Source organism: Haemorhous mexicanus, chromosome 9, assembly GCF_027477595.1.
Source record: "Haemorhous mexicanus isolate bHaeMex1 chromosome 9, bHaeMex1.pri, whole genome shotgun sequence".
NCBI classification, from domain to species: domain Eukaryota; kingdom Metazoa; phylum Chordata; class Aves; order Passeriformes; family Fringillidae; genus Haemorhous; species Haemorhous mexicanus.
Genome location: NC_082349.1, coordinates 5,251,019 through 5,276,471, shown reverse-complemented (window position 1 = coordinate 5,276,471; position 25,453 = coordinate 5,251,019). Strand labels below are relative to the sequence as shown.

Below are 25,453 nucleotides of genomic sequence, written 5' to 3'. Positions count from 1 at the left end.
GGATGAGGTCACAGCACCTCAAGACAACCCTCCCCACTGCCTTCTCCATCCATGTCCCACCAGAGAGGAGAAGACAAACCTCTGAGGTCCAACTGCAGCATCAACCTCCTTTAGCAGAAGTCCTCTCCAGGCATGGAAGTTGACTTATTTTTGCTTCTGAGTTGCTAACTCTGTCTGTGAATGCAAAGTGCAGCAGGGGCAGCAGACACCTCCCACCATCCCCCAGTAAGGTCTGGCCACCCCCAAAGCCCTTCCTACACATCTCAGCTGCAGGATTTGGGGTAGGGAAGATCAGAAGAGGTGAAAGAGTGATGAAACCAACTGGAAGGTAAAATCCAGGGCTGGCAGAGGCCAAACCTCAAGCCCCATCAATGCAAGAGCCAGTGTCCTCCATGATGCCTGCCTTGTGCTGCAGGAGGGGGTCACTGCTGTCCAGGTACTGATGTCCTTCCCCTGTATCCCACAGCAGGTGAGGGTGTGGGGTGAACAGGTACCAAACACACGGGGGACATGGCCACCTGAAGGCACCCTGGCTGGGCCTGAAGGTGATGCTTGGGGTCTACATTACGAGCTGAAGAGCAAACACTGTTTGACTACTGGAGAAAAAGCATCTATGGGACACGGCAGCATTTCCACCAAAGAAAAATCCCCTGTGGCACCTGGACCCAGAGGGTATTGTTGTTTGTGCTGCTGAGTGCATCCTCTGGAGCGAGCTCCTGCCCTGACACCAAGGCTGCTCCCGGGATGCTCCAGGCTCGGCGCCGCAGCATCCCTGCCCTTGCATTATCCCAAGAGGTACTACTCCCAGAGGACCCTTCTGGATAAGGTGACGCCCAGCTTGTGCAAACGTTTTGGCAGGCAGGGAGGAGCTGAAAGCAGCTTTTTAAATTTTCCTTCTTTTCTGTGCAGCAGCATCCAAAATGTTTGCTCCAAGCTGTGACTGCTGCAGCCCCCTCGGCAGGGCTGCCCTGCTCTGTCAGAAAAGCAATCCCTCTGGATACTGTTATCTCCATAAATACTTGCAGATGTTTCAGGGCTGGGACCCGTGTTGGGCTGGGAACGCCTGCTGGAGTGGTTGGCTTTTTGCACAGGATTGCATTGCTGCAGAGGGAGCAGCAGATGATCCCCATGGATCACGGCAGTTGAGACAAGTGTTTTGCAGAGACAACATGTGGGCTCCAACCAACAGAACATCCCATTTTTCTTAAAAAAACGTGTGTTTAGCAGCTATTAACTACTCCTGTTAAAGGAGAAGGCTGAACACATGCTGTCCTGCTTCCTCCACATCCCTCCATCCAGCCCTGGAATCGCATCCTTGCAGCACAGCTCCTTCTGACACGCCATGCTGGGGGAGCAGGACCTGCTCTACAGTTGCTTCATTCTCATCTCCAGACCAGCACTCTCCCCAGCCACAGAAACCCCATCATCTCTCAAGTTTTTCCTTTTTCTCCCAAAACTAGACACTCTTTGTGTGGGGTTATTCTTCATCTTCCTGTAACTGCCTCAAAAAAACCCAAAAATGAATTCCTACAGCTAAAATCATGTTAGAGGAAACTGTTTCCAACAGCTGTCAGTGCCCCAGCCTCCACTCTGCTTCATTTCTTTCTCCCCTCTACACTCCAGGGACTTTAAAAGCCCAACCTGGCCCACTGGACAGCCAAAGTTTGCTGCCACAGCTGCTTCCTACAGGGAGTTTCCAGGAGATCAGGTTATTTCCACTCTGTCTTTCATGAGCTCGACTCCTCAAACTTCTTGTAAAATATTAAAGATGGAAAATGGCACGAGCGATCATAGCTCTGTGTGTGTCAATTTATGTTCCCGGCGTAATTCACCACAAATGGATCATGTTTTATGGGCTACATACTTTCAGCTAATGGGGGAGTTTTGCTATTTAAAAACATTTTCGAGCACCTCTGGGGGTGGCAGAACAAGGCAGGATGGTATGAGAAGGCAAAGCATCACTGCCACGAGACACCGATGGTTTCGAGTTAGCAGTGGGGAGGCATCTTGTGTCTAAAACACCTGCCCCTGCCTGCCAGTTTTGACGTTAGAAAACCCTAAAATAAATTAGATGGATATTAATTAAAGCCATGCCTGGGTTTATTGGAGAGGAGATTTATTTCTACTGAAGGAGAGAGATGTTTTGCAAGTTGACAAGAAAAAAAAAAGAGCTATCTCTGAAGGAGCCTTTAGGAGAGATGCTCCAGTTGCCTTCCAATGAAAGACCCCAGTTGACATCCAGCATGTGCTGCTGGGTGAGGACCTTCCCGAGATGGGGCAAAGGGAGGCCAGGAGAGGTTAGACAAGGCAAGGCAAGGCAAAGCAAGGCAAGGCAAAGCAAGGCGAGGTTAGGCAAGGCAAGGCAAGGCAGCAAGGCGAGGCGGGCCAAGTTCCCCCCGCAGACAGAGAAAGGCAGTCGTGGGCAGGAGCTCTGCCTCGCCTGCAGCTGGGGCTCCCAACTGCAGAAGCCTGGTTTTAAGGAATATGTTTAACACAAGCTCTTCAGGAAACAAACCCGTGTCAGCCAGAGCCAAGAACAGTCACCTCCATCTGGCTGGAGCACCCGAGAGAAAGTTGACTGCAAATCCCACCATATGCTCCAGACGCTCGGTACAAAAGCCTCGGGCATCCTACTAAACTTCCAGAAAAAAACTTTCTCTGATGCTTGCCTTTCCTTTCCTCCAGCTTGTGGGCTACCTTCCTCCAAACCCTGCCTGGTGCAGGCTGGTACCAAGTTCTACCCCAGGATTTTGGGAAGAGCAGCCTGGTTTTATGGCTCTCATGCTGCCTCACCAGAACTGGCTGGCCAGAGGCCGAGCAGTGGGAAATCCCACTGAGACATCAGGACAGCAGGGGGAAAATGGTGGCATCCAAGGAGGGAGCAGGACAACATGGACCCCTTCCTATTGTCTCTGGCTTCACCATCCTCACCCCACGGGCGACCTCATCCCAGGGGGGAGGTCTCCAGGACGTGGGGAGGAGAGGTGGGGAGGGCAGGGGATGTGGCGGGGGGAGCCCCCCGGGCTCTGAGCCCCCGTCCTCCCCAGCTCCCGAGGTCTGTCTGCATTAGGGGGCAGTGTGGGAACACGGAGCAGCCGGCGCTTTGTTTTGGTGCATCTCGGCGCCGAGCCGCTGATGCATAGCTAACGCAGAGCCGACATTGATTTATGGTCAACTTTCCATTTCATCAGCGCGGGGTACGGGGACTCTGCCTGGGGACAGCAGGCACGGCTGGGGGGCCTGCTGACTCGGCCTCCCCCGTTGTTTAGTGGTGTAAAGGTGTGGTATTAATTGCTTTCAATTTTTTGTTTTCCTTCCTGTATTTCCCTGGCATCCCCCCATCCCTCTTGCGAGGGATCTGCACCCCGGCATCAATCCAGCTTTCAAAACAAAAGCAGGAACGCCTCTGATGACCTTTAGGAGGATGAGCAGAGGGTTTGTTTGCTCATCTCAATGGGACAAAGAGAGAGATTTAAATAAAAGCATCTACCCATGCTGCCCATCAACCCAGCCAACCTTTTGTCCGGAGCGCAGCCGATGCTGTGCCGTTGGCTGGCACCATGAAATGCCCCAGCAACCCAGGAGTGCCATGGGCCTCTCCTCTCCCATCATTTTGGGAGATTCTGCAGGCTGCACTTCCCTTGGCCCCTGACCTGAAGGGCACTGCTGACTCCTAGCACTGGGAAGGAAATCTCACTGCAAGGCAGTGGCTGGGGATGGGAGCTGCAGCCTGGAGTCCTCCTTGCTTCTCCCTTCCCTGGAATACTCCTTCTCCTCCAAGCTCACTCACATGTGTTTGAGCTATAGAATCCCAGGAATGGTCCATATCAATTTTTTCCCTTTGCCTGTGGTGGACACCTTCACATGCAGAGCTGGGGAGGGGGGTTCATTCATTGCAAAGTTTCTGCTACCTGAGCTTTGCTGGTGACTCATTCCTCAGCTCCCTGTGTGACTCCCCACCATGCCTGGACATGATCAGGCTCTCTAAATCCTCTCAAAAACTATCTGCCCATGCCTTGGGGATATCCCTTGCAGGTCTCTGGTGCAGAAGAGCAAGATGCTGAATACCTCTGAGCCCTCTCCTGGCATGAGGATGGCACTGGCTGAGGTGGCACCACCTCAGTCACTCCCAGGGCTGGCATACCAAGGGTCGGGGAGAAGTCCTTTCTATCTTCTGTGACCTTTTTGTTTTTGCCCTCTGAATTTAGGCACTTTAATCTCCTACAGAGAGGAAATTAGCCCCGAGCTGTGACTGGCTCGACACTGAGCCTCCAGCCCATCTCTGCAAGAGCTGCTCTCCAGCATCTCCTGAAGCTGGAATGAGCTCCAGCACCCGCAATAAATCAGACAGGCTTTCATGGAGGCGATGTTCAGACTGTGTTAAAAGGTGGGATTTTTCTTCTGCTTTCCATCCTGAGGGCTGGGAGGAGAAACCAGATGTTGGAGGGCTTTCAGGAAAGGCAGGCTCTTGTCACATGTGAGCCATATGCACCATCACCCATCCTCTCTTCCCTCTGGCAGTGCTGGGGATAGGCAGCATAACCTGTACTGGTGTTATTACGTTGTCTGGGGTTTCAGGATCCACTCCTGCTGCTGAGCCACCCCTTTCCCCAGTGGCTCCTAGGCCAGCTGCACGGGAGGCAGGGAGCTAAGATGGGTTGTTTGCTCCTGAATCAGACCCTCAGTGCAAAAGTGCTACCGGAGGGCAGAAAGGAAAGAAGGGGGGACAGCTTGGAGGCTGTCAACAGGAAGAGTCGAGACGGCAGCATGAACAGTAAAAGTCTGGAGAGATGTGACTCCTCTTCCTCACCTTTCCCACTCTGGGAAAGCCAACCCATGCTCTCGATGCTTTGCCCTAAATTCATGCCAGTTTTGCAGCCCTCGCAGCTCGGCGTGAAGCAGAAGCCCCAAAGGACAGTCAGCTTCACCACGGGGCGAGATCAGGACGTTTTGGAGAGACATTTGTTGGAAGCAGCAGCTTGGCACTGGGATTGCTGGCAGCAGCTCTGACCTGCGAGATTGCATCTCCGCCGTTGGCTTCACCCCCGGCCGCCGAGCGCTGCTACAAGGTTCGCCTGTTTTAGGGTTCCCGATCAATATCGGATACTCTTACTTTGTCAGAAGCATGTTCAGGAAATGGGATCTCTCTTTCTCTCTCTCTCAAAAAAAAAAAAAAAGACAGGACCCTCCTTCCCCCTTCCCACACAAACGCCATCACCGATATCAGGCTCAGATATCGCCTCAATAAATCACAAGCTCCTTATCGAGCTCGCCTGTCTACTGCCTGAGAAGTTCTCCCATATACAAATCACAAGCCCAGATTAAAAAAAGCCCAGCTTGCCAAAACAAATATTCCTTTCAACTCTTATCCCATTTTTTACACGAACAAGTGTTTCATCCTCAAGCAGGAGGATTTTAAAGCACCGAAAGCTTATGTTGCTGCAAACCAGTGCAGCTCACTCCAGGCAAAGAGATTCCTGAGGAAAAACCCTCAAGGTTCAAGGTTTGAAAACTCCTTTTCTTTGTGCTTCTTGATATCCTGCCTGTCAGCATCTCTCCAAACGTGTTACCCCCTCCTCTGTCAGAGCTTGTTGTGGGATAAGGAAGGAGTGAGGGGACTTTGGGGACTTTGCTGGTATTTGCTTACAAGGTGCCTCCACGGCATTCAGGGATTTGGCTGGAGCCCACTCCCGCCTGCAGCCGCAGCCAGGGTTTGTTAATGCATTCAGTGATTGCATTTGGAAAAAATCAAGTGGTTAACCAGAGGAGGGGGAAAAAGTTTCAGGAATCAAAATCCAGAATGTTTTCAATTACACACGTCTGTTAGGACTGGAGAACAAATACAATCCCAACCCAAACACAAACCAAGCAGCTTTGGAAAAAAAACATTGGTTGTAAATACACAGTAACCTCTTCGAGCAAGATAGGAATTTGCTTTAAGGCCACAAAAGATAGAAAGCAAACGCGGAAGGACAGCAGAACACAAGTTATTCCTAGACAGGTCAGCTGTGCAGGCATGCTGCTGCTTCCCTTGCATCCTCTCGGGGGAAAAAAAAAAAAAAACAACAAAACACAGGCACGACAGCGCTGACACTCAGAGCAAAAGCCAACACGTGCGTGGTGTGGAGGGGAGGGAGCAGCGGGAGGAGCCGCAGCCTACCTGGAAGAACCCGGGCGGGATGGGGCCCCCGGGCATCCCGTCATTCGGGGGAATGTTTCCAAGCACGGGACTCGGGGCAGCAGCTGCGCTCTGCGGGGAACAAAACCAGGGCAAACATGGTCAGAGTTATGACAAAAGCACGTTAAAAATGCCACCTCTCCTGCCACATCCCACTGAGTCCATCTGCCTTCTGTCCCCAGAGCCCTGAGCATCTTCCCCCGTGCAGGAACTGGTGGAAGATGAAGATGCTCATGGCTGGAGAGACACCAGCCTCTGTGACTCACCCACCGAGGAGATGGCCACACAGAACCTGGAAAGGATTCTGGGGCTTGTTTATTCATTTAATCCACCAAGGAGCCACATCCAATGTGTAATTTTAGGCAGAAGCTGTTTGAAAGCTTTAAAATGCTTCCCCTCCCACCTCCCCACCAGGCTCGCTGGTTTAGCCCTCTCCTTTGAAAATTATGTTTCCCTGACCTCACCAGCATGCCAAGGCTTTATTATTAATTTCCAAATTCATTGCATTCAACCTGTGGAGTCACATTCCCCCCTGTGCCTCCCTAGAATGAGCCACCAGCACAGCCCCAGCCCCAAAAAGAGGGACAGGGACAGAGATGGGGTACCTGGACACCCCGCTCAGTCCTCTCAGCATCCCTATTTGCATTTATTCACTTCTGGGAAAGCACCAGTGTGATGGGAAGCTCCTACTCTGAAGGAAAATATAAGAAAAAGATCTTTCTCTAAAAGCCACTGCTGGTGACACATCCCTGTGAGATCAGGAGCAGTACCTGTGCCATCCAAGTGCACCTCAGTTTGCCCAACACCAAGTGACCCCATTCCAGTTACAGGGCAGTTATAAAGGCACCCCGGTGGTGTTAATTGGATTTGGATGGCTGAACTACTCCCTCCACCAATTTTTACGATGGACGCACCCACCTAAAACCATAGTGGAAAAACTTTCCACTGAGGAAATCCCATGAGCAGATGGGATACAAGTGAGCCTGCTCAGGCTTGGTTTCACCCAACAAACCCCAGGTCCCAACAGCAGCTGAGCCAGCCCCAGCTCCCGACCGCATCCGATGCAGCAACAACCACAAGATGCGAGCAGAGGGGGAAGCCAGGCTGTCAGGGCAGCCTGGAAAATTAGGGATTATTACTAAGGACTGCCAAGATAGGATCCCCATGTTTGGTCAGCAATCCTGCTATTCCTGACCAGAAAGCCTTGCAGAGGCAGGGGAGCACCAGACTAATCATTGCCTTGTGCCTTCCCAGGGCATCCCTCGTGCCCCTCACCATGGTCTCCAGCAGGAACTGGCATGCAGGATGTGGGATGAAGGCCAGGACCACGCCGGATGAGGGGATGGTTTTCTCACCTCAGCATCCCAGAGCTGCAAGTGTCACAGACAACAGTGGAGGCTGATTCCCCAGTAAGAGCCTCCCCATATGAAATAACCAATTCCCCCTGAGGCTACAGGGTCCTGCACCCCCAGGCACAGCCCACACCACGCTCCCTCCCCTGCCCCTGAACAAGGCATCCCGAACAGCCTTCCCCCCATCAGCAGCAAGGGCCAGATCTGAGTGTTTTTACAGTTAATAAAAAAAAAAAAAAAAAAGTCCTGGCAGGAAAAATAAGCCTGCCCATTCCAGGCTCTTTTTATACATCAGACGGCAGCAAAAATAGATGGGAGAGGGAGTGAACCCACTTCTCCCCCTCCCTCCATCCCCCCAAGTGGGTCAGCTATAAAAGTAAAACCAAATCTTAATCCAAGGCCATGAACATATTGCAGTTTCTCTGCAAAGCAGATGACGGTTCTTAATGCAAAAATATATAAGACTGAGCCCCAAACTGCAGCGAGCCCATTTGGAATTTCCTTTATTAAACCCTCTATCACGCAAAACGCTTCTCTCCCAAGGCGGCAAGCGCTGCAATAAAGCTGCCAAGGTGATATTTTATGGTTTCAAGAGATTTCCAGCACACTATAATCCTTTGCTTGGGGAATCTCCCAAAGCGAAATGGATCCCAAAGCCGTGGGAAGTGAGGAGGAACATGGATTTGGGGATCTGGGGGGAAAAGGACGCTGCTTTTCTCCTCCCCTCTTGCAACAGGGAGCAGAGGGAGAAGAGCAGAGGAGCCAAAGAAAATCTTGAAGCAAATGCCCATTTTTCCACAAAACCACAGAGTATTTTTCCGTGTTAAACACCCTGAAACCTCACCTATGCCTTCGCAGCGTAAACGGGGATTTAAAGTTCCTCGCACATGTGGCGCTTGGCAGAACTTGGTAATTAAAAACCCACAAGTACCCTGAGCATATTGTAGGATGAGAGCCAAATTGGTCAGCCCTTGATGAATGATTTACAAGGCTGCGAAGTGACATTTTATTTCTTTTTTTATTCCCCTCCCCATCACCGCTGCTAAGGTAAACACTGAGGCACCTTTAGCCCCCGTGAAGCAATGGGAGCGCAGCTGTGGCTGGAGCAGCTCTGTAAAACACCCGGGCATGCCAGAAATGAAAGAAAAAAGGCAAAAAAATACAGCAGGAACAACTTTTCCAAACCTTAAGGGTGAGCACCCAAACCGTAAGGGTCAGAGCACAAAACCCAAGGGCTTTCCAGCACCCATCTCCAGGACTCCTTTGGCCACACAGCTCCTCCCACATGGTTTATTTTCAACATTTTCTCCCAGAAACTCTTTTCAGGGACTCTTGGTTGCAGTTTGCTTTCCAGAGCTCTTTCCTTAGGCGAACCCCTAAAACCCATCAAATCTCTCTGATGAAGGTACAGACAATGTGTAGTTGCCATGGAAGCTGGCAGAAAATGGGCATGGAACTGCTGTGCCACCACATCCAAGCTGGAGCTGAACCGGAAGCACATCAGCCACATGAAGGTCCCCACTGGCATGTGACACCCCGAATCTCCTTCCACTGAAACACATGGAAACCACTGCCAGAAATGAGCCAGGACATCTCTGGCAATGCTGGCATGCCAGCTCATTTGCCTTTTGTAAGATGGCAAATTTTCCCCACGTTGGAAATCAATATATATGCGTTCCTGGGGCGCACATGCATAGCTATATACACAAACACACATATGTATTTTTAATTCCCTGCCACACACATTGGTATTTTTTCCTCTTTTTTTGGTGGAAGCCAGTGGAATGATGACAATCTGGATCACCGTGTTTCGCTTCCAAAGCGAAGCTCTCAGTTAACACACCGGCCTGGTACGCCAGCAGATGCCGTCTAAGCCTTTAAATCGCACACTAATTGCACTAATTGAGCTAACAGTCTCTGTTTCGTCTCCCTACCCTGAGTCAACCAGCATCTTCTGGTACTGCTGTAGAGATCCAAGCTGTTGACTGTAGTGTTATTTTGTCAGCCATTAAACGATTCATCAGAGTCATTAATTGATTTATTACCGCTGCCTGTGAGTATAGCTTTGCAAATAAAGAAGGATGGAGGTCAGGAGGCAATGGAAATCGGACAAAACAGCACAGCCAGGAGCTGGGCACTTGAATTATCGATGGGAGCCCACTTGCGCAGGACCACTGGCATCAGGTTATGGAGGGGGAAAAAAGGAAAAAAGGAAAAGATGTGCTGTCTGGCTGTGCTACAAAGCTGGTTAGGGTCTTCAGCTACAATCTATGCAGGATGTAAAAGGGCTACTAAAACCATCTTGTTTTCTTAACCTAATCCGCCAGGAGAAACCAGGTTATTCAGCTGTATTAATTCAGCAGGGAAGAAGCACTGGCGTGGCTGCCCCACAGCCCCTGGCGCATCCCCACCGGCACTTTGGTGTCACCCAAATCTGCTTTCCCAGGCCGGCTGAGCCGGGAACACAACTCACCTCCGCTGTCCCCCAGCCCTGGGAGGAGCTGCGGTCCAGTGCTTTTATTTATTTACTTTCTTTACTGCATGGCTGAGGTCTGTGCTGGGCGTGAGGGTTTGCTGCGAGCAGGGTGCGGCGAGCCGTTTCCTGCCCCCCGCCCTGCCGCGCTCGGCCCCAGCGCGGCCGGGAGGCACCGCCGAGGCCCCGCCAGGGTTTGGGGGGCTGAAGTTAAAAATCAGAGCAGGTGGGTTGAAATCACTCTCACTGCCAGAAGGTGTTTGCTCCCAGTTCCCAGGTAACTGGCTAATAAAAGGCGGCACCCTGTGAGAGAGGGCTTGGGAAGCCAAGGAGCTTTCTGGATGTGGTGCCCACACATGGGGCTGCTGCAAGGGATTCTTCCTCCTCATCCCCCCCAATGTGTGGACCTTGAAGAGCAGCCTGAAGGTGGGCTAAGGCACTTCACCCCTTCCTGCAAGGCTCTCAGTGTCATAATGGTGACAGGGCACAGGCCAAGCCCCAGCTCACCACCCACCCAAACCTGCCATGCTTCACCAACACCAGCAGTGGTTCCTATGAACCATCTATGAAAAACAGGTTCCAACTGGTGGTAGTAACTCTGACATTAAATGCAAGCTGGTGTCCCCACCACACACTCCAGGCAAGCAGCTTGCCCCAGCATCCCATGCTGGCTTTCACCAAGCACTTATTTTTAATAAAAATAACATGCCAAGAGCGGTGCAAGGCAGCAGAGAGGATGCTCCACTCGTGAGAAGCACCACCAGCACTGGCTGCTTGGCCAGGCACAGCCCCTATCAACCCAGCAGTGAGATGGGGAGAGCGAAAGTATCTTCAAGGCACAGACCTAAAACCAAACTAAGGATGGCTGGCTATTTCCTTTTTGAGCTCCAGCTGTTTTTGCCCTCTCTCCTCTCCAGAAGAGTGGACCAGAGGATTTTGGCTGCATCTCACACCTTGCAGCCACTGTGGGAGCAGCACAAGACCTGAGGGCAGCTGCCTCTGGCAGGAGCACGCGGGGGTGCTCAGGACATGCTGGTGATCTGGCATCTATCTGTCTCCTTTGATTTTATTTTTTTGCCTAGAGCACAGGCTTTGGAGCCTAAAGAAGAAACCAGCGTGTGGGTCAGGACTTAAGCAGGCGGCGTAAACAGGTAATACGGAATTTAATTGGACTCCAGTTAAGCCTTTTCATCTCGTTAAAGCTGCCTTCATCTTATATAGCCAGGTTTTAAATTTAATAATAGAACCCTCCCACACCTCAGAGTAACCCGATTAACGCCAGGGAGGACGACACACCGACCGCTTCCTCCGGACCCAGCCCTCAGATCCTCTCCCCCATCAGTCCCCTCCACAGGGACTGTGTTGTATCAACGTGCACCAAAATAAATAGAACACCAGCCTGCTGCAGGTTCTGAGAGTATGGCTGCCAGCCCACGTGCCAGCAGCGGGCACCCACTGTGGCACCCACCTCAAAGCCACGGTGCCTGCAGAGCCTCTCAGACGGGCTCAGCATTTTTTTGGGGCACGCTGTGGTTACCAGTTAGAGTATGCCAGAGTCCATCCTGCTTTCTCCACTTGGCTGGATACTCCAGAAGACAAAACAAACCAGCTTTGGTTTATTTTAGGGTAAGAAAAGGTAAAAGAACATTGGGTTGAAGCTTTGTATATTCCCAAGGTATAAAAAACCCCCAAAACAGATTAAATGGGCTCATAGCAGTATCACCAAACCACCCAAAAGCCATCGCTGAGCTCCCATGGGACACCATGCTGTGCATACAAGTTCAGCTTAATTATACTCCTACAACAGCACAAGCTTTTTGTGCTTATTTTAAATCCATCACCTGTGAGCTGCCTGGCACACAAAGCTCCAGCACACACCCTGGTCAGGAACAGCCACGCTCGGCAACTTTTCCCCTCTCCTTTATGGAGAAACAACCCCCAGCCCCACATTTTCCTTGAGCCTTAAAAAAACACCAAACCATTAAAAAAAAGGCACAACAGTTGAATGGCGTTTCAAGCTAATACGGGGGTTTTTTTTTTTGTTGGTTTTCTTTTTCCCCTCCCTTGTAAAGGATAATCTGAGACAGCAGCTCCGGCCATGAAACAATAGGATTTTAATCTCTTAAGTCGGCGTCCCCCTTATCCCCGGGAAGGAAACCCCTTCAGTCATTTACAAGTTTGTAAATAAGGCTCTTGGTAGCATCTCGCGGACATCTGCTCCGCCAGCCCGCCAGCGTTCCTGCTAACATTTACAAACATCCTTCCACAAACACCCAGCGCGCTCTGCTGAGCTGGCTTTCTCTAAATATATCCCAAGGAAATAACTTGGCAGGGCTGCAAAAATTTCACAGCGACCGAATTAAAGGGGGGTGGAGAGCAGGGGAGGGGGGGGGATAAGCTCGGGAGGTGTAAAACAGACTAAATGCAATTAGGTTTTGCACACGCGTGTGTACAGGGAGGTTTACAAAGGGAAACTTGTGGGAAGTGAAGCTGGGCTTGCTGGAAGTGTTTCTCCTGACTCAGGAAGGGCTTTGCAGAGGAGAGCACTCCAGTGCTTCACGCCATGTGGAGGGGTGTAGAGATTCACCCCAACCCTGGTATTTAGGGATGCTTTGCCATGGAGTGGTCCCTATCTCTGGCTTGGAGTGAAAGTGAAGCTGATGGTCCCACTGCCAGCATCTTCCCTGGCACACGATCCAAGTCCAGCTACACCTTAAAACCAGTGTAGGAGAGCTAGTGCATGAATCCTCCCCACTGACAAACAGCTTAAATGGATCCCATGCAATTAGCACCCCGGAAAATGCTGTAAATACACAGGTATTAATTACTATCAATTCTCCTCTAATAATTCCAGCAACAGACAGACCAGGCTCTTTTCCAGCAATCAATACCATCCATTTCAGGGTCTACCTGCCAAAAAAGTTATATAAAATAATTATATAAAATTTTCATTAGATAATGCAATTGCTTAGGACTATTAATCTACTGCTCATCTATCAGTGTGGGAAGCTCAGCTGTGTGAGGGACACCCAGCAGCTCCTTGCACCAACAACCTGCATTCCCTTCTGCACTCGACACTCAGTGGTTCCACCTAAATGTGCTCCTGATGTACCCACACAAGACTTCATGGAAAGCTCACAGATTAATTTCAGATTTTAAAGAACACCACAATCCTTAAAACCAAAAGGGAAGTGTTCCCAGCAAGCAAAGCTGCTGGGAGAGGTAATTTTCTGGAGTTCGCTACGAAGTTGTGATGGTTTCAAGTTCCACAGTTCTTTACTCCCAGTGATGTCCCTTGCTCCATGCTGCAGTTGGGGTCTAACTATGTGGGATTGCACAGCTGGATGCTCAGTGCCTTGAGCACCAGCTCACCTTCCATCCTTCCCTTAAACATCACAGCTAAAATCAAGTCCTCTCTGTTACCAGCCTTTGAAAAGACCAGGTTGAGGAAAATACTGCCCACCCTCTCAGAAAACTAGTAATAATGTGGTGATGAGGTGCAGGGGAGGCTGCTGGAGTTGGCAGCTGGACCTCTGCTTCCCAATGCCTGCTGCTCTCCGCTCCTCTGCCTTCTTCCAGATCAAAACTGCCAAGTGCATTTTGGAAGGGCTTGTAAGAAAAGCTAGATTTAAACTGGTAATCCAATTCAAGAAGGAAAAATAATAATAACTCGTGACTTTAGAAAAACGCCATGCCACTGCACCACGTGCATTTGAAGAAGACTAGTTTTAACTTGTCCAAAGGATTTACTGACAACTAACGAGGATATTGCCAATCCCACTGGCAAAACATCCCAAAGGCATCCGGAGCCCAGCAGTGATTTCCCCATTAAAGGTGGGTGCAGATTACAAATATATTTTTCAATTTTTTTTTTCAAATTTTTGCCACCTTGTGCTTCAGCCAATTGATCTCATCATTTGCTCTTTGCAATCAAAAGTAACACAAAATAAGCTGTGAGTTTGCATGGGGACTCAGTCATATCTGGTAACTAACCCTCATCCAAATCCAGGGAAGAGGGTGAGACCCCCTTTCCCAGCCACTGCCTTTGCAGCGCAACGGGAAACACCGTGACCTCCCCAGAAAAACATCCTTTTCCATTGTCTGGGCAGCTGGATGCTGTGGGATGGAGCACTGACACCCCAGCACAGCATCCAGCACTTCCCACCCCCAATCCAGCCGGAGAAGACCAGGCCCTGGCTTTACCCCACGGGAAAACATCCCAGTTTTCTCCATCCTCTCCCGCCGCAGGGAAAGAGAGCAGAGAATTAATGCAAATACTCCCATTCTTGTCGTGCACTTGAATGCCAAAATATCCCATTTGCTTAAGCCTATTTTACTGCGAGCAGCTGCCCCGGCATTATTCCCCGACACCAAAGGCAAAGGGCAAAAGAAGTTGGTCCGGAGCAGGTGAACACCATCTGCCCGTCCCTGACAAGATGCTCGTGGCCACCATCTTCGTGTGATCACACAAAGCCAGCCGGAGCGCCTGCGAGAGGTGACGGCGGCGCTTCCCGAGCAGTGCCGTAACCTTTCGCGGGTTTTGTGTGCCCACGGAGGCGGCCAAGCATCCAGCCCCGCTCGCAGTGGCCCCTGATGGATTTGCCTGCTGATCTGTGAAGTTTTACCACAGCTAGCCTTTAAAAAAAAGAAATAATTAAAGGAAAAAAAAAGAAAGAAAGAAAAAAAAGGAAAAAATCCCTTTCTCTAACAAAGCAGCAGGTCAACAAAAAAGAAATCAGTGTTTTTAAAAAAGGTGGCTCCGTTGATGTTTGATGGTGCTTTGTGGCGCCTTCTCTGCACAGCATCTTCCATGAAAAATGCTGGTGAGGGGGAAGAAATGCTTTAAACTGAGGCGGAGGTGGCAGCTGAACTTAACTAAGGGCTGTGACTGGCTGCACGGGGACAAAGTCCAGCACATCCTATAAACCCTGGCGAGGCGGATGGGGAGGAAGGCGGTGGACTTTGCACGGGAGCAGCCGGCACCGCTGCGGCCAGACCTGGGGCAGCCCTTCAGAGCCCTGAATGCACTGGGATGGATGGACTCAGAGCACATCTGAGAACCGCTGTATTCACTAACAATGATGGCTGTGGGCTTTTGTCCTTGTCACGACCCAAGTAACACCCATCCTAAAGGATGCACCCTCCTGGGAGCATTGCCATGACTAACCCTCCATGTTTCTGCACCCTTGATTCATCCCAAGAAGTCAGTAAAGGCTTCAAAACCCTTAATGAGGCTGCAGTTGTACTCCAAGAGCCAATCCAGTTCTCAAGGAGCCACTGCTGGGACAGCAACACTGGAGCATCACAAGGAAAGCTGCTGGCAAACCCCAATCCCAAGCAAGATGGGTTTTGTGACTGAGTGATGATGGAGAAAAGCCATCATGCCTTGGTGTGATTCCCACGATTTCCAGGGTGATGTCTGAAAAATGGTGAAAATATTCTGCCCTCCATGCAGACCTTTTCACTCACATCCTGCCTTAGGAAAGGAGCCACAAAACATCTTGCATCCTAGCATCCCTGCAGTGTTTTGCTGTGCAGCAATGGAGCTGTGATGCATCCTGGATCCCTGCAGTGTTTCAGGGCACAGTTTGGAGCTGCAGAACACCACCCTGCATCCCCACATCCCACAGCAGCGGTGGTGACCCTCCCCAAGCAGTGGATGGCCACCAACAAGGTCACAACACATACAGCTTCCCAAGTGCTGTGTCCCGGGCTCATCCATCCCTGGGGAGCGGGTTTGCCCACGCAGCACGGACTGAGCACCACTGATACTCTTTCCAGGCAAGCTGAAAGCTTGAACAAGCAGCTCAGGTTGGAAATCAAGCACAAGGGAAGGTGCAAGATGTGGGTGTGAGGCGGTGGCAGGAGGAAAATCCCAGCTTTCCTCACCACCTGCCAGCACAGGATCCCAGCCCTGGCCACAGGCATGGCTTTACCCCGGCAGCACCGAGACCGAGCTGGGGCTCCAGGGGCACAGACAAACCCAAAGCAGGGCTAATCGTCCCCAGAAATCATCTCTGCGCATCTGCCAGGGGTCAGAGATGAGGATTTTTGGGGAGGGGGGATTGCAGCAACTTTCCCCTCCTCTCCACTCGTCTAATCCCCCGGGCTAATCCCTTCCAGCCATATGGAGCCCTCACATCCCAAACCTGCTCCAAGGCTGCCCCTCTCACCCTCTGTGCCCCTGGGAGTAATGCTTTGGACCTCAAAAGTAGTGTATGGGTGGGGAAAGGGTGTGATACCCCCTCCAGACCCCTGAGAGATCCCCAACCACTCTACACACAGGGCTTCTGATGAAAATTCACATTAAAACACCCAAAATCCAGGCAAGCACAGCCCCATGTCTGGTGCTCCCTCCCCCTTTTAACCAGTAGGGTTTATTGCAGTTATTTGTAGGTACTGCCCCCCAAAAATAGTGTTTCCCAGGTTTGATAATTGCTCAAGGCATATCAAAATTAATAGAGCAGCTAGAGCAAAGGACAGGAGGAGTAAATCTGACGTAAGCCACTGTGTAATTCAGTGTTGTTCCCAAGAACTGGTGGCTTTCTCCACTGCCAAAAAAAGCCAGGGGCTAAGCTAGCTTGGAGGGGGTGCAGATCTCCCCTGGTAGGCTGGGATTTCTTGGGAGGGGGAGGGTGAACAGGAAGAGGCATTTTAACCATTTCAGCATGTTCTGGAGGAGAAGAGGTACACATCCATGGGATAAGAGGGAATTCACCACACCACCTCCCCTCCTGCTCCTGCTGCCTCTCCCTGCCTCAACCTGGGGATCGGGAACACCGCTCCAAAGTGGCCTCATGTTTTATTTACCTTAACACCAGCTCTCTGCATTGCTTTGGTGTTGCTGGCACTGGTGATCCAGGCACAGCTGAGCTGCAGGACTTCCCCATGGAAAAGTCCTCCTGGGGTTGCACAACTGACAAGGTGCACATTGGGATAGGGGAGGATTTCTGATAAAAATACAGTTTAAAAAAAAAAAAAAATCACTGTTTTCTGCACAGAACGGTTTTGTTAGATGCAACTCCAAACCACATCACCCTTAAAGCTTACAAAACACTAATTATTTCTCTTCTAAGAGCAGCTCTCCCTGTCAAAACACAGTGGTTAATACAAACCCCCCATTTATGAACTGGGAGCTTTTTGAAGCCAGCTCTGGAGGGACCCTATAAAACCAGCGTGCAAACCCCTGCCCCCTGACCCAGCAATAAACTGGTACGTGAGGCAGGAAAACTTAAAGTCTGGAGAGCAAGGGAAGAAAAAAAAAAGAGCCCCAGGCTTTCAGACAGCAGAGAGGGGGAGGGAGCGATGTGAGAGAGCTGAGCATCACTGCAAGGTCTTGTTTAGACTGGCAGTGCTGGGAAACACCTGGCTACAGAGCCAGTGAGTGGAGTTCAAGGGATGGACCGGGATGAGGAGCAGAGGCAGCGCAGGCACGGTGGTCATGGCCAAAAACTGCTGGTGGAAACTTCCTGATAGGCTTTTTCTTTTTTGTCTTTTTCACATCCACCATCTGACATCCATAGGTAAGAACAGCTCCTTCGCTCCCCACAGTCAGAGCTGCTCTTGCAACATCCTGACACAAACCCAGGCACGGCCCCCCCAGCACCCTCCTCTCCACGGTGACATTCCTACGAGCACCAGCTTGTGATGCTGAGCATCCCAAAAACCTTCCAGCTTTGAGAGCTGCTGCAGCCTCAACTCCCTGAGAGCAAAACCCCACAGGGAGCTACAGGCAGACCCCCAGCTCCCCAAAAGGCAGAGGATGGCCCAGGATACTCCAGTTAGTTCTTCTAGGTCTTTGTAAAGGCTGGAGAGAACCCCCCACCCCTGCCCACCCTGCAGATTCCCAAGTCCTGGTGATCTCCAGGGCTCTTTGGGGTTGCCCCCTGCCCTTATCCCGGTGGGACAGAGCACCCACCACAGCAGCCCCCAGCACCCACCAGGCTTTCAGTGGCCAACAGCCTCTCCTGGGAAAACCCTTCCCAGCTGCAGCACGGAACTGACGCGAGGGACGAGGGGCCTTTGTGCAGGCAGCACCCTGCTAAGCCGCACAAAGCTGGGAGCAGGGGGGTTCAAAGGCTCCTGGTGCAGGGAAGGGGCCCCTCCATCTTCCCCCCTCCCCGGGCACCGGCTTTTGTATCGCCTTGGCCGGATTGTTAACTCCCCTGCCGGAGCTGGCTGGGGCCTCCTCCGCCTGCAATCCCTGCGGATTTTACCTCCGGGCAAGAGCAAGGGGGGGAGAAAAGGGGGGGCAGCCCAGTGCCTTAAAAGAGCCTGGTAAAAACAACAGACTGCAGTTGGGGGATAGATACACGATGGCTTTAAAAAAGCACACCGCCGAGGAGAGTTTGATGGCTCTGCCAAAAGGAAAGAAGTGTCTTCCCACTTGCAAACAAGAGTTAATTATAGAAAAAAAGGCCCAGGAAAGTGTTAAAACCATCTGTGCCACGAGGAAGAGGCTGGGGCTGGGCGGGTGAAGGCAGCAGCGCTGACAGCTGCTGTGTACAGGCAGCCTGGACCGCTCCCCCGGCGCCGCACCATGCCCTGCCATCCTCCTGCCCTGCCATCCTTGCTGTGACATCCTCCCACCCTTGCCCTGCCATCCTTGTCATGCCATCCTCCTGCCCTGCCATCCCTGCCGAGCTATCCTCCCCAGCAAGCCACAGGTCCTACCTGCCCTGGCATGTACTGTGGGTCCCTAGCAGGATCCCCCCCAGCAGCCTCCCTCCCGCAGGAGTGCATAGGGCAGCAGCTTGAGGTTCATCAGGAAAAGGCACCAGAAAGCCCCAGAAGTAGCCTGGATGGCACAGAAGGGACATCCCTGGGATGCACAGTGCAGCCTTGCCAGGAGACATGTTCTAAACATGTCCCACTGAAGCATCACACTGCTACACCCCAGGAGAGAGAGACCTCTAGGCACCCGTTTTTACCCCACACCCTAGAGAAATGCAGCCCAAGTGATGGTGCCAAGTGCCCTGCACTGCCTCCAGCATCTCCCGGGGAGGGCTGAGGATGGACATTCCTCCTGCCGTGGGAAGGACGGGATGCACAGGAGGCCAGGCCAGCCCGCAGGGCTGCGCACAGCGCCTGACCCTGCAGCCGGATCCCAACCGCTTCACAAATATTTACCTAGCTGGTTTTTAAACAAACCCCAAATGCCAGAGAGTTTAAAGTCCATGTCCTAAACAGCTCCTGTCTTGCTCTTGCCTGCCCTCGGGTCCCCAGCTGCTTGCCCAGGGAGCCTCCAAGCCTGCCCCGGCCCCTGGGTTTAAGGAAACTGCAGGCAGCAGGCTCCTGCCTGGTCAGGCAGCCGGGCTGGAGGCAACTTCTGCCACTTCTGCCTCTGATTTTATTAGGGACATGCAGGCTGGGTGATGCCTGAACACGCAACCAGTGCAGTTCAGAGGAGCCCTCATGTTGAGGAGCTTCCATATAGATTCAGCGCAGAAAATAATTAGCCATAATTAAGGGCTTCTGGTTTATGGCTCCAACAATTGTTTAAATAGAAGAGCCCTGTTCAAATTAAGCTCAGGGCTCACCAATTAATGTTTCTTTACCCTGCTATGGTTTATTTCCAAACTTCTGCTCAGAGAGCAGCCTGGGCTGCTGAGATCAGGGCTGCCACTCCTGTGAGCAGGCAAAGGAGCTGCGTGGTTGTGCCTGGCCCCAAACCCACTTTATTTTGAAGCAAAAACCTGTTGAGGGTAAGAGAAGGGGAAGAAAGAACGGAAGGATAAAACTGATGGGAGCTGGAGAACATGACAGTGGATGAAGAGCAAGAAGGTGCTGCCAGTTTGTAGATGGCTCTGAGACGTGACATGGCACCAATGGCCATGGCACAGACGGATCAGCTGCAATCTTGGCTCACCAAATCTGAGTTTTTGAGGCAGTTTCAGGCTCTTCTGTGTAGCAACTACCCACCAGGCCAGCCCCCGCCCCACCTGCGGCGCTCCCTCCCTATGGACAACATATGGCACGTCTCACCTCATTAGAGACATAACTAGCAGAAATAATAAGCAAGTCTTCACACAAAATCTGAACTAGTGCACTAATCAGGCTCTTCAGCACTGAGGTTTTTGGTGTGTCCCACCAAACCCTGTTGAAATATCCAGCTCTGCATCCTTTAGCCTGCTCGTCCTCCACCAGCTTGGGCAATATCAACTGGGCAAAGCAGAGTTAAATGTGGAGATCAATATTCATATCAAGGCAGCTTCTGAGAGCTTTCAGTTGGTTAAGTAGCCTTGAGATTTTGGCTGTGAAAGGCAGTGCTGCTGACGTGGCCATAGGTGCACTCCGGGGTCATCCATACAATTGCGATCTCCGGAGGAAGTTGCTGACGAGAGGGAATCATAGAATCATTTATGTCAGAAAAGACCTCTAAGAACATTGAGTCCAAACGTTCCCCCAGCACTGCCAAGCCCACTACTAAACCAGGTCCCCAAGGGCCACATCCACACAGCTTTTCAATCCCTCCAGGGATGGTGACTCCATCACTACCCTGAGCAGCCTGTTCCAAGGCTTGACAAGCTTTTCAGTGAAGAAATTATTCCTAATATCCAATCTAAGCCTCCTCTGGTGCAACTTGAGGTCATTTCCTCTCATCCTGCCTGTTACAGCTGCTGGGATAGGATGTAGGAACACCTCATGGGTGGAAACCTGCAGGGAGCTCCACAGTACATACACTAAAACTTTACTTTTTTCCACTTTTTAATTAACACCAGCCCTCTGCCACCGTCTACCACAAGGGACCACACTGTGATGCAGTCCCACCACGCTGGACCAGGTAAAGGACAAGAAAAGAGGAGCCCACACAATGGCCTGCTAGGAGTTTTGTCCCCAGCATGATGGGGACATCACATGAGGATGCTGGCCCTCAGCCTGGACAGCTTCTCCTCTCCAAGACAGGTCCTGAAGCCACCCCAGGGCCACCAAGGAAAGGCCAGACGATGCTGTAAATCAGCAGAAATCTTTCCACTGTTTTCTTTAAGGAAAAAACATGTTTTCCCCTGTGTCTGCTTCCTCCAGCAGAAAAAACTTTAGAGACTCCTAGGAGCAAAACCCCAATGCACCTCTGTCACCCAAAAGGGCATCCTCACAGGCATGTGAGGCAGAAGGCAGGAGCACTGCTGGCTCCTGCCAGCTGCAGGGTTTTTCCCAGTATGATCGAGGAGCACCGTGGGAAGCACGCACAGAAAACAGCCACATCATAAACCAACTCAACTTCATGACCTGAACGTTTTAAGACATAGCAGGAGCCTTTGTACTGTGGCCATAACTGCAATATATCAGTTAGCCATCGCTTCCACCAAGATCTAGTGCTCCAGATCTCACAGCAAATGCTGACTTAAAGACCCATATCAAATACATTATGATACCACTGTTTCCCGTTACCCACGCTGATGATTCAATTAATTTAAAAACAGCAGTGAAATTTAATTTCACCATTAACCCTGCAATCTCCAGCAAATGCCAGCTGGGAAGGCAGCAGCCACCTGCCCAAGTTTGGATGGACAGGAGGGGCAGGAACAAAGTGAAGGGGTAAAAGATGAGGAAATAGAGATGTGAGAAGCAAAATGGGGCAAAGCAGGTTCTTTTATAAACCCTCTGATGGGGTAGAAATTATAGCAAAGTTTGCAGGAGAGACAAGGAGCAGAGCAGCATCTGCAAAGGGTTTCACTGAGCACAGGCTCTTGCAAGAAAGGCTCACTCTTCTCCTTTCACTTCCATCAGCACCACTCAAACTCACTGGGTCCAACTCCAAAGACAAATGCCATGCAGAGCACAAAACACACGGGCAGACGCCCTCCGAAAGGGCAGCCCCCGGAGCCTGCCCAGGATCCATCAGCAGGGCCAAGGGTTAACAAGAACCTTCAAATGGAGCACAATCTGCTCTTTCACAGGGCTAAAAGGTTGCCCTTTCCAGATCTGCAGGGATGGTCTGCACGTAGGCTCAGGCCTCAGGTCAAGTGGGGTTCACCCAGGGCTTCAGCAGGCAGCCCAGCTCACCACAGAGGAAGAGCACAGAAGGGACACGGCTGCCCGACGAGCTTCCCTCCCCGACACGTGGCCGGAGAAGAATAGTTAGCCCAAGCAGAGCTCTCCCATCTGCTTTTGTTTTCCACTCTTCAGTCCTGGGCTCTGCTAAAGCCCCTGAAGTCACCGGGCATCTGTTCTCCTCCACCCATCGCAATCTGCCAGCCACGGCCGCTCTGACAGCCATCCATCACGCCGTAATACGCTGACCACGAGACCCAGTGGGACATCATTTTCAAGTCAAATGCTGCAGTTAGCATAAAATAAAGCATCGCCCTGGTTTGTTTTTTTCTTTCTTTCCCCCTTCCCGACGATCCCGCAGCTGCAGCAAGGGACTCAGTATGCAACAAAAGTGAAGGGGGGGGAAAAAAAGGCACAGGAAAATGGCAATTCTACTCTTCTGAGTCATAACAATTATGACGTTGTGATAAGGAACGTTTTCTATGAATTTTTAAGTACCAGTAATCCTGTTTTGCAATTGTCCCCCGGGAACAAGGCGACAGATTGAACGGGGCTGACAGTTATTTCCATCCTGACGAACGCGGCTCCGACGCGCCGTCTCCTCCCTCCAAACTTCCCGGCCCAGCGCTCAGCCCATCGCTCCAGCTTGTTTGGTGCAAGCAACTCAGCCACTGGTGTGACTGAGGACATCCCCAAACAGCCTCTGAAACCACCCCACTGGCTCCAAGCCCCCAGCATATACTCTTTGTGCACCCATAGAGCAGAGCTGCCCTCCAATAGCACACGCAGGGAGGGGATGCACCCATGAAGCCCCTTTTCCCTGGACACACAGCCATGCCCTCAAGAAACCTTCAGCTGTGAGCTACGGGGTGAATTGAGCGTCTTGGTTCCTCCTATTCTGTCACAGCAAACACCCCTGGAAGTCCAGGAAAGATGGGAATCAACAGGGAAAGCACTGCTCGATGTTTTGCTACTTGAAGATTCCAAAATTTTCACCACCACGCTAAAACTCTGCATATTTGTCTCACTGATACAGGAGAGAAGGCGGCAGGAAACATCTTTTTGTTCAAGTCTTTCAGACTGGGAACAAAACCAGCTCCTTTTACCTCTTTTGTAAAATGAGCACCGTCATCAGAATCAGTGCCGAGGAGAGAATTTGTTTTGCAGAGGATGAAATAAATAATGGATGACGAAGGAAAGCTGCCATGGCGAGACTGCTCGGGAGATGCTCTGCTCTAGGCAGCCTTTCCCGAAATGCTCCTTACAGATCCTCACACAGGCTCCAGTTCCAGCAGTGCTCCCCAAATCCAGGTACCAAGGGGTACTCTGGCCAAAATGACACTCTCCAAGACACCAGTGGCTCGTGGCTGTTGTCTTTGGCAACCCGTACCGACTATGGGAATGTGTTTGAATTGCTGCCAGGCAAGGGAAGAGATGTGGGATGTGCTCCTGCAAACTCCCAGGGCATTGAGTGGGCCCTGGGAGTCCAGCAGCCTGGCACAGAGTAGCTTCTCTACAGGAAAACCCAGTTTGCTGTCCTGTGTTGGCCATTCTCAGCCACCAGCCCCTCACTAAGTCTCAATCCTTAAAAAAATCTGTTGGTGTTTTTTTGTTTTTGTTTTTTTTTTCAAAAAAAGGAAATACTAAGTTTCTGCTTCCCTGCAAGCAGCCACCCCATGCCTCTGCCACCTCCGCCCTGGAATGGCTCTGTGCCACCACACCAGAGCCCAGCAAGTGTGGGGGCCATGCCACATGCCCACCTACAAGGGAAGCCTGGGCCTTCAGTGCTCTATAGCCAGAAGACATTAAAATCAGCCTGTCAATTTACATGCAAATTTATTTTAGATGCGACAGAGGGCTTACAAAAGAAGGTGTACTAGATGCTGTTTGCTTCTGCTAAGGCTGTTGTGGTTTGGCTCCCAAAGGTATTGGATGGGCGAGCTTGAGGGGCAGGTGCTGGGATGCAAAGGCTTTCACCTCTGGATCAGTGTCTGGCTGAAGCCCAGCCCTCCAAGCACCAAAACCCCTCAGTGTGAGGACAGTGCAAGCTGCTGCTGGTGGTGGAGCAGTGCAAGCACAGAAGCGTGCCCACCACCACTACCCCTCTGCCTGGCAATCCCTCCTTGCTGTGATCCCACCTCGCTAAGATTCCCCAGCATCCTTTGTCTTGTGCTTTGTTTGCCTTCCCAGAGCCTGGGGAAGCCTTCCTCCCGTCCTCCTCCCCTCCTCCCTGTCCCCAGCCAGCACCCAGCAGGTCCCCGGGGCGGTTTCTCAGAAAGCGCAACCGTCTCTGCACAAAGTTTGGCACTCTGGGCCAATGGCAGGAGTTGCTTTAATCAACTCAAATGGCATTTTCTGCAGATAAGTCTCCCACTCTCGGCCGCCAAGAAAAAGCCAGTCGGACAGCAGCAAGGGAAGAAAAAAAAAAAAACCCCAACACAACCCCCCCCAACAGAGGCTGCAAAGTCACCGCACAGGCTCGCAGGGTGATTATTTATAGCCCTTCCCTCTGCAAAAGCCAAAAATAATTGTTCCAGCCCAATTAATGAATTTCTGAACGCTGGGCTCAGGGGTAGCCACCGAAGTGCAGCACTTTGAGCTACTTGCAATGTATCGGGCTCTAGAAAAATGTATTTAAGAAGGGAGCAAACTTATTGTGCAGGAGCAACTGCAGACAGAGAAGAGGGGAGTGAGAACATGAAAGCAGCAGCCCTGCAGACCCCAAGGTCAGTGGGGAAGGAGGGGGAGGAGGTGCTCCAGGCACCAGGGCAGAGATTCCCCTGCAGCCCGTGGTGCAGACCATGGTGAGGCAGCTGGGGCCCTGCAGCCCATGGAGCTCCACGGTGGAGCTGAGACCCCCCTGCAGCCCATGGGGAACCCCACACTGGAGCAGGGGATGCCCAAAGCAGGCTGTGTCCCCATGGAAGGGACCCACACTGCAGCAGTTTGGGAAGAACTGCAGCCTGGGAGAGGGACCCATGCTGGAGAATTTTGTGAAGGACTGACTCTTGTGCAAGGAACCCCATGCTGGAGCAGGGGAAGAGTGGGAGGAGTCCTCTCCTGAGAGGAAGGAACAGCAGAGACAACTGTGATGAACTGACCACAGCCCCCATTCCCTGTCCCCTGGAGCTGCTGGTGGAAAGGAGGGAGAGAAAACCAGGAGGGAAGTTGGGCCCAGAAAGAAGGGCAGAGTAGGGGGAAGGCTTTATAAGATTTACTTTGTATTTCTCATCATCATTTTCTGGTTTGATTGGCAAAAATTCAATTAATTTTTACTCAGGTTGAGTCAGCTTTGCCTGTGGGTGATGTTTCCCTGTCCTTATCCGACCCATGGGCCTTTCATGGCATCTCCTCTCCCCTGTCCAGCTGAGGAGTGACAGAGTGGCTTTGGGGGGCACCTGGCCCCCAGGTGGGGTCAGCTCACCACCTGCAAGTGGCACCTGGTGGGTGGGATGG

The 25,453-nt window shown here is 51.5% G+C and overlaps 1 protein-coding gene across 2 annotated transcripts in view; it reads right to left on the bottom strand.

Annotated features, from left to right (window-relative positions):
- Positions 1-25,453, bottom strand: part of SSBP3 (single stranded DNA binding protein 3) — a 54,050-nt gene that overhangs the window by 11,017 nt on the left and 17,580 nt on the right. For both annotated transcript variants that reach the window (XM_059853746.1, XM_059853745.1), the window contains exon 5: positions 6,161-6,250. In XM_059853746.1, the coding sequence (XP_059709729.1) occupies positions 6,161-6,250 (90 nt within the window). The remainder of the gene's footprint in view (positions 1-6,160; positions 6,251-25,453) is intronic.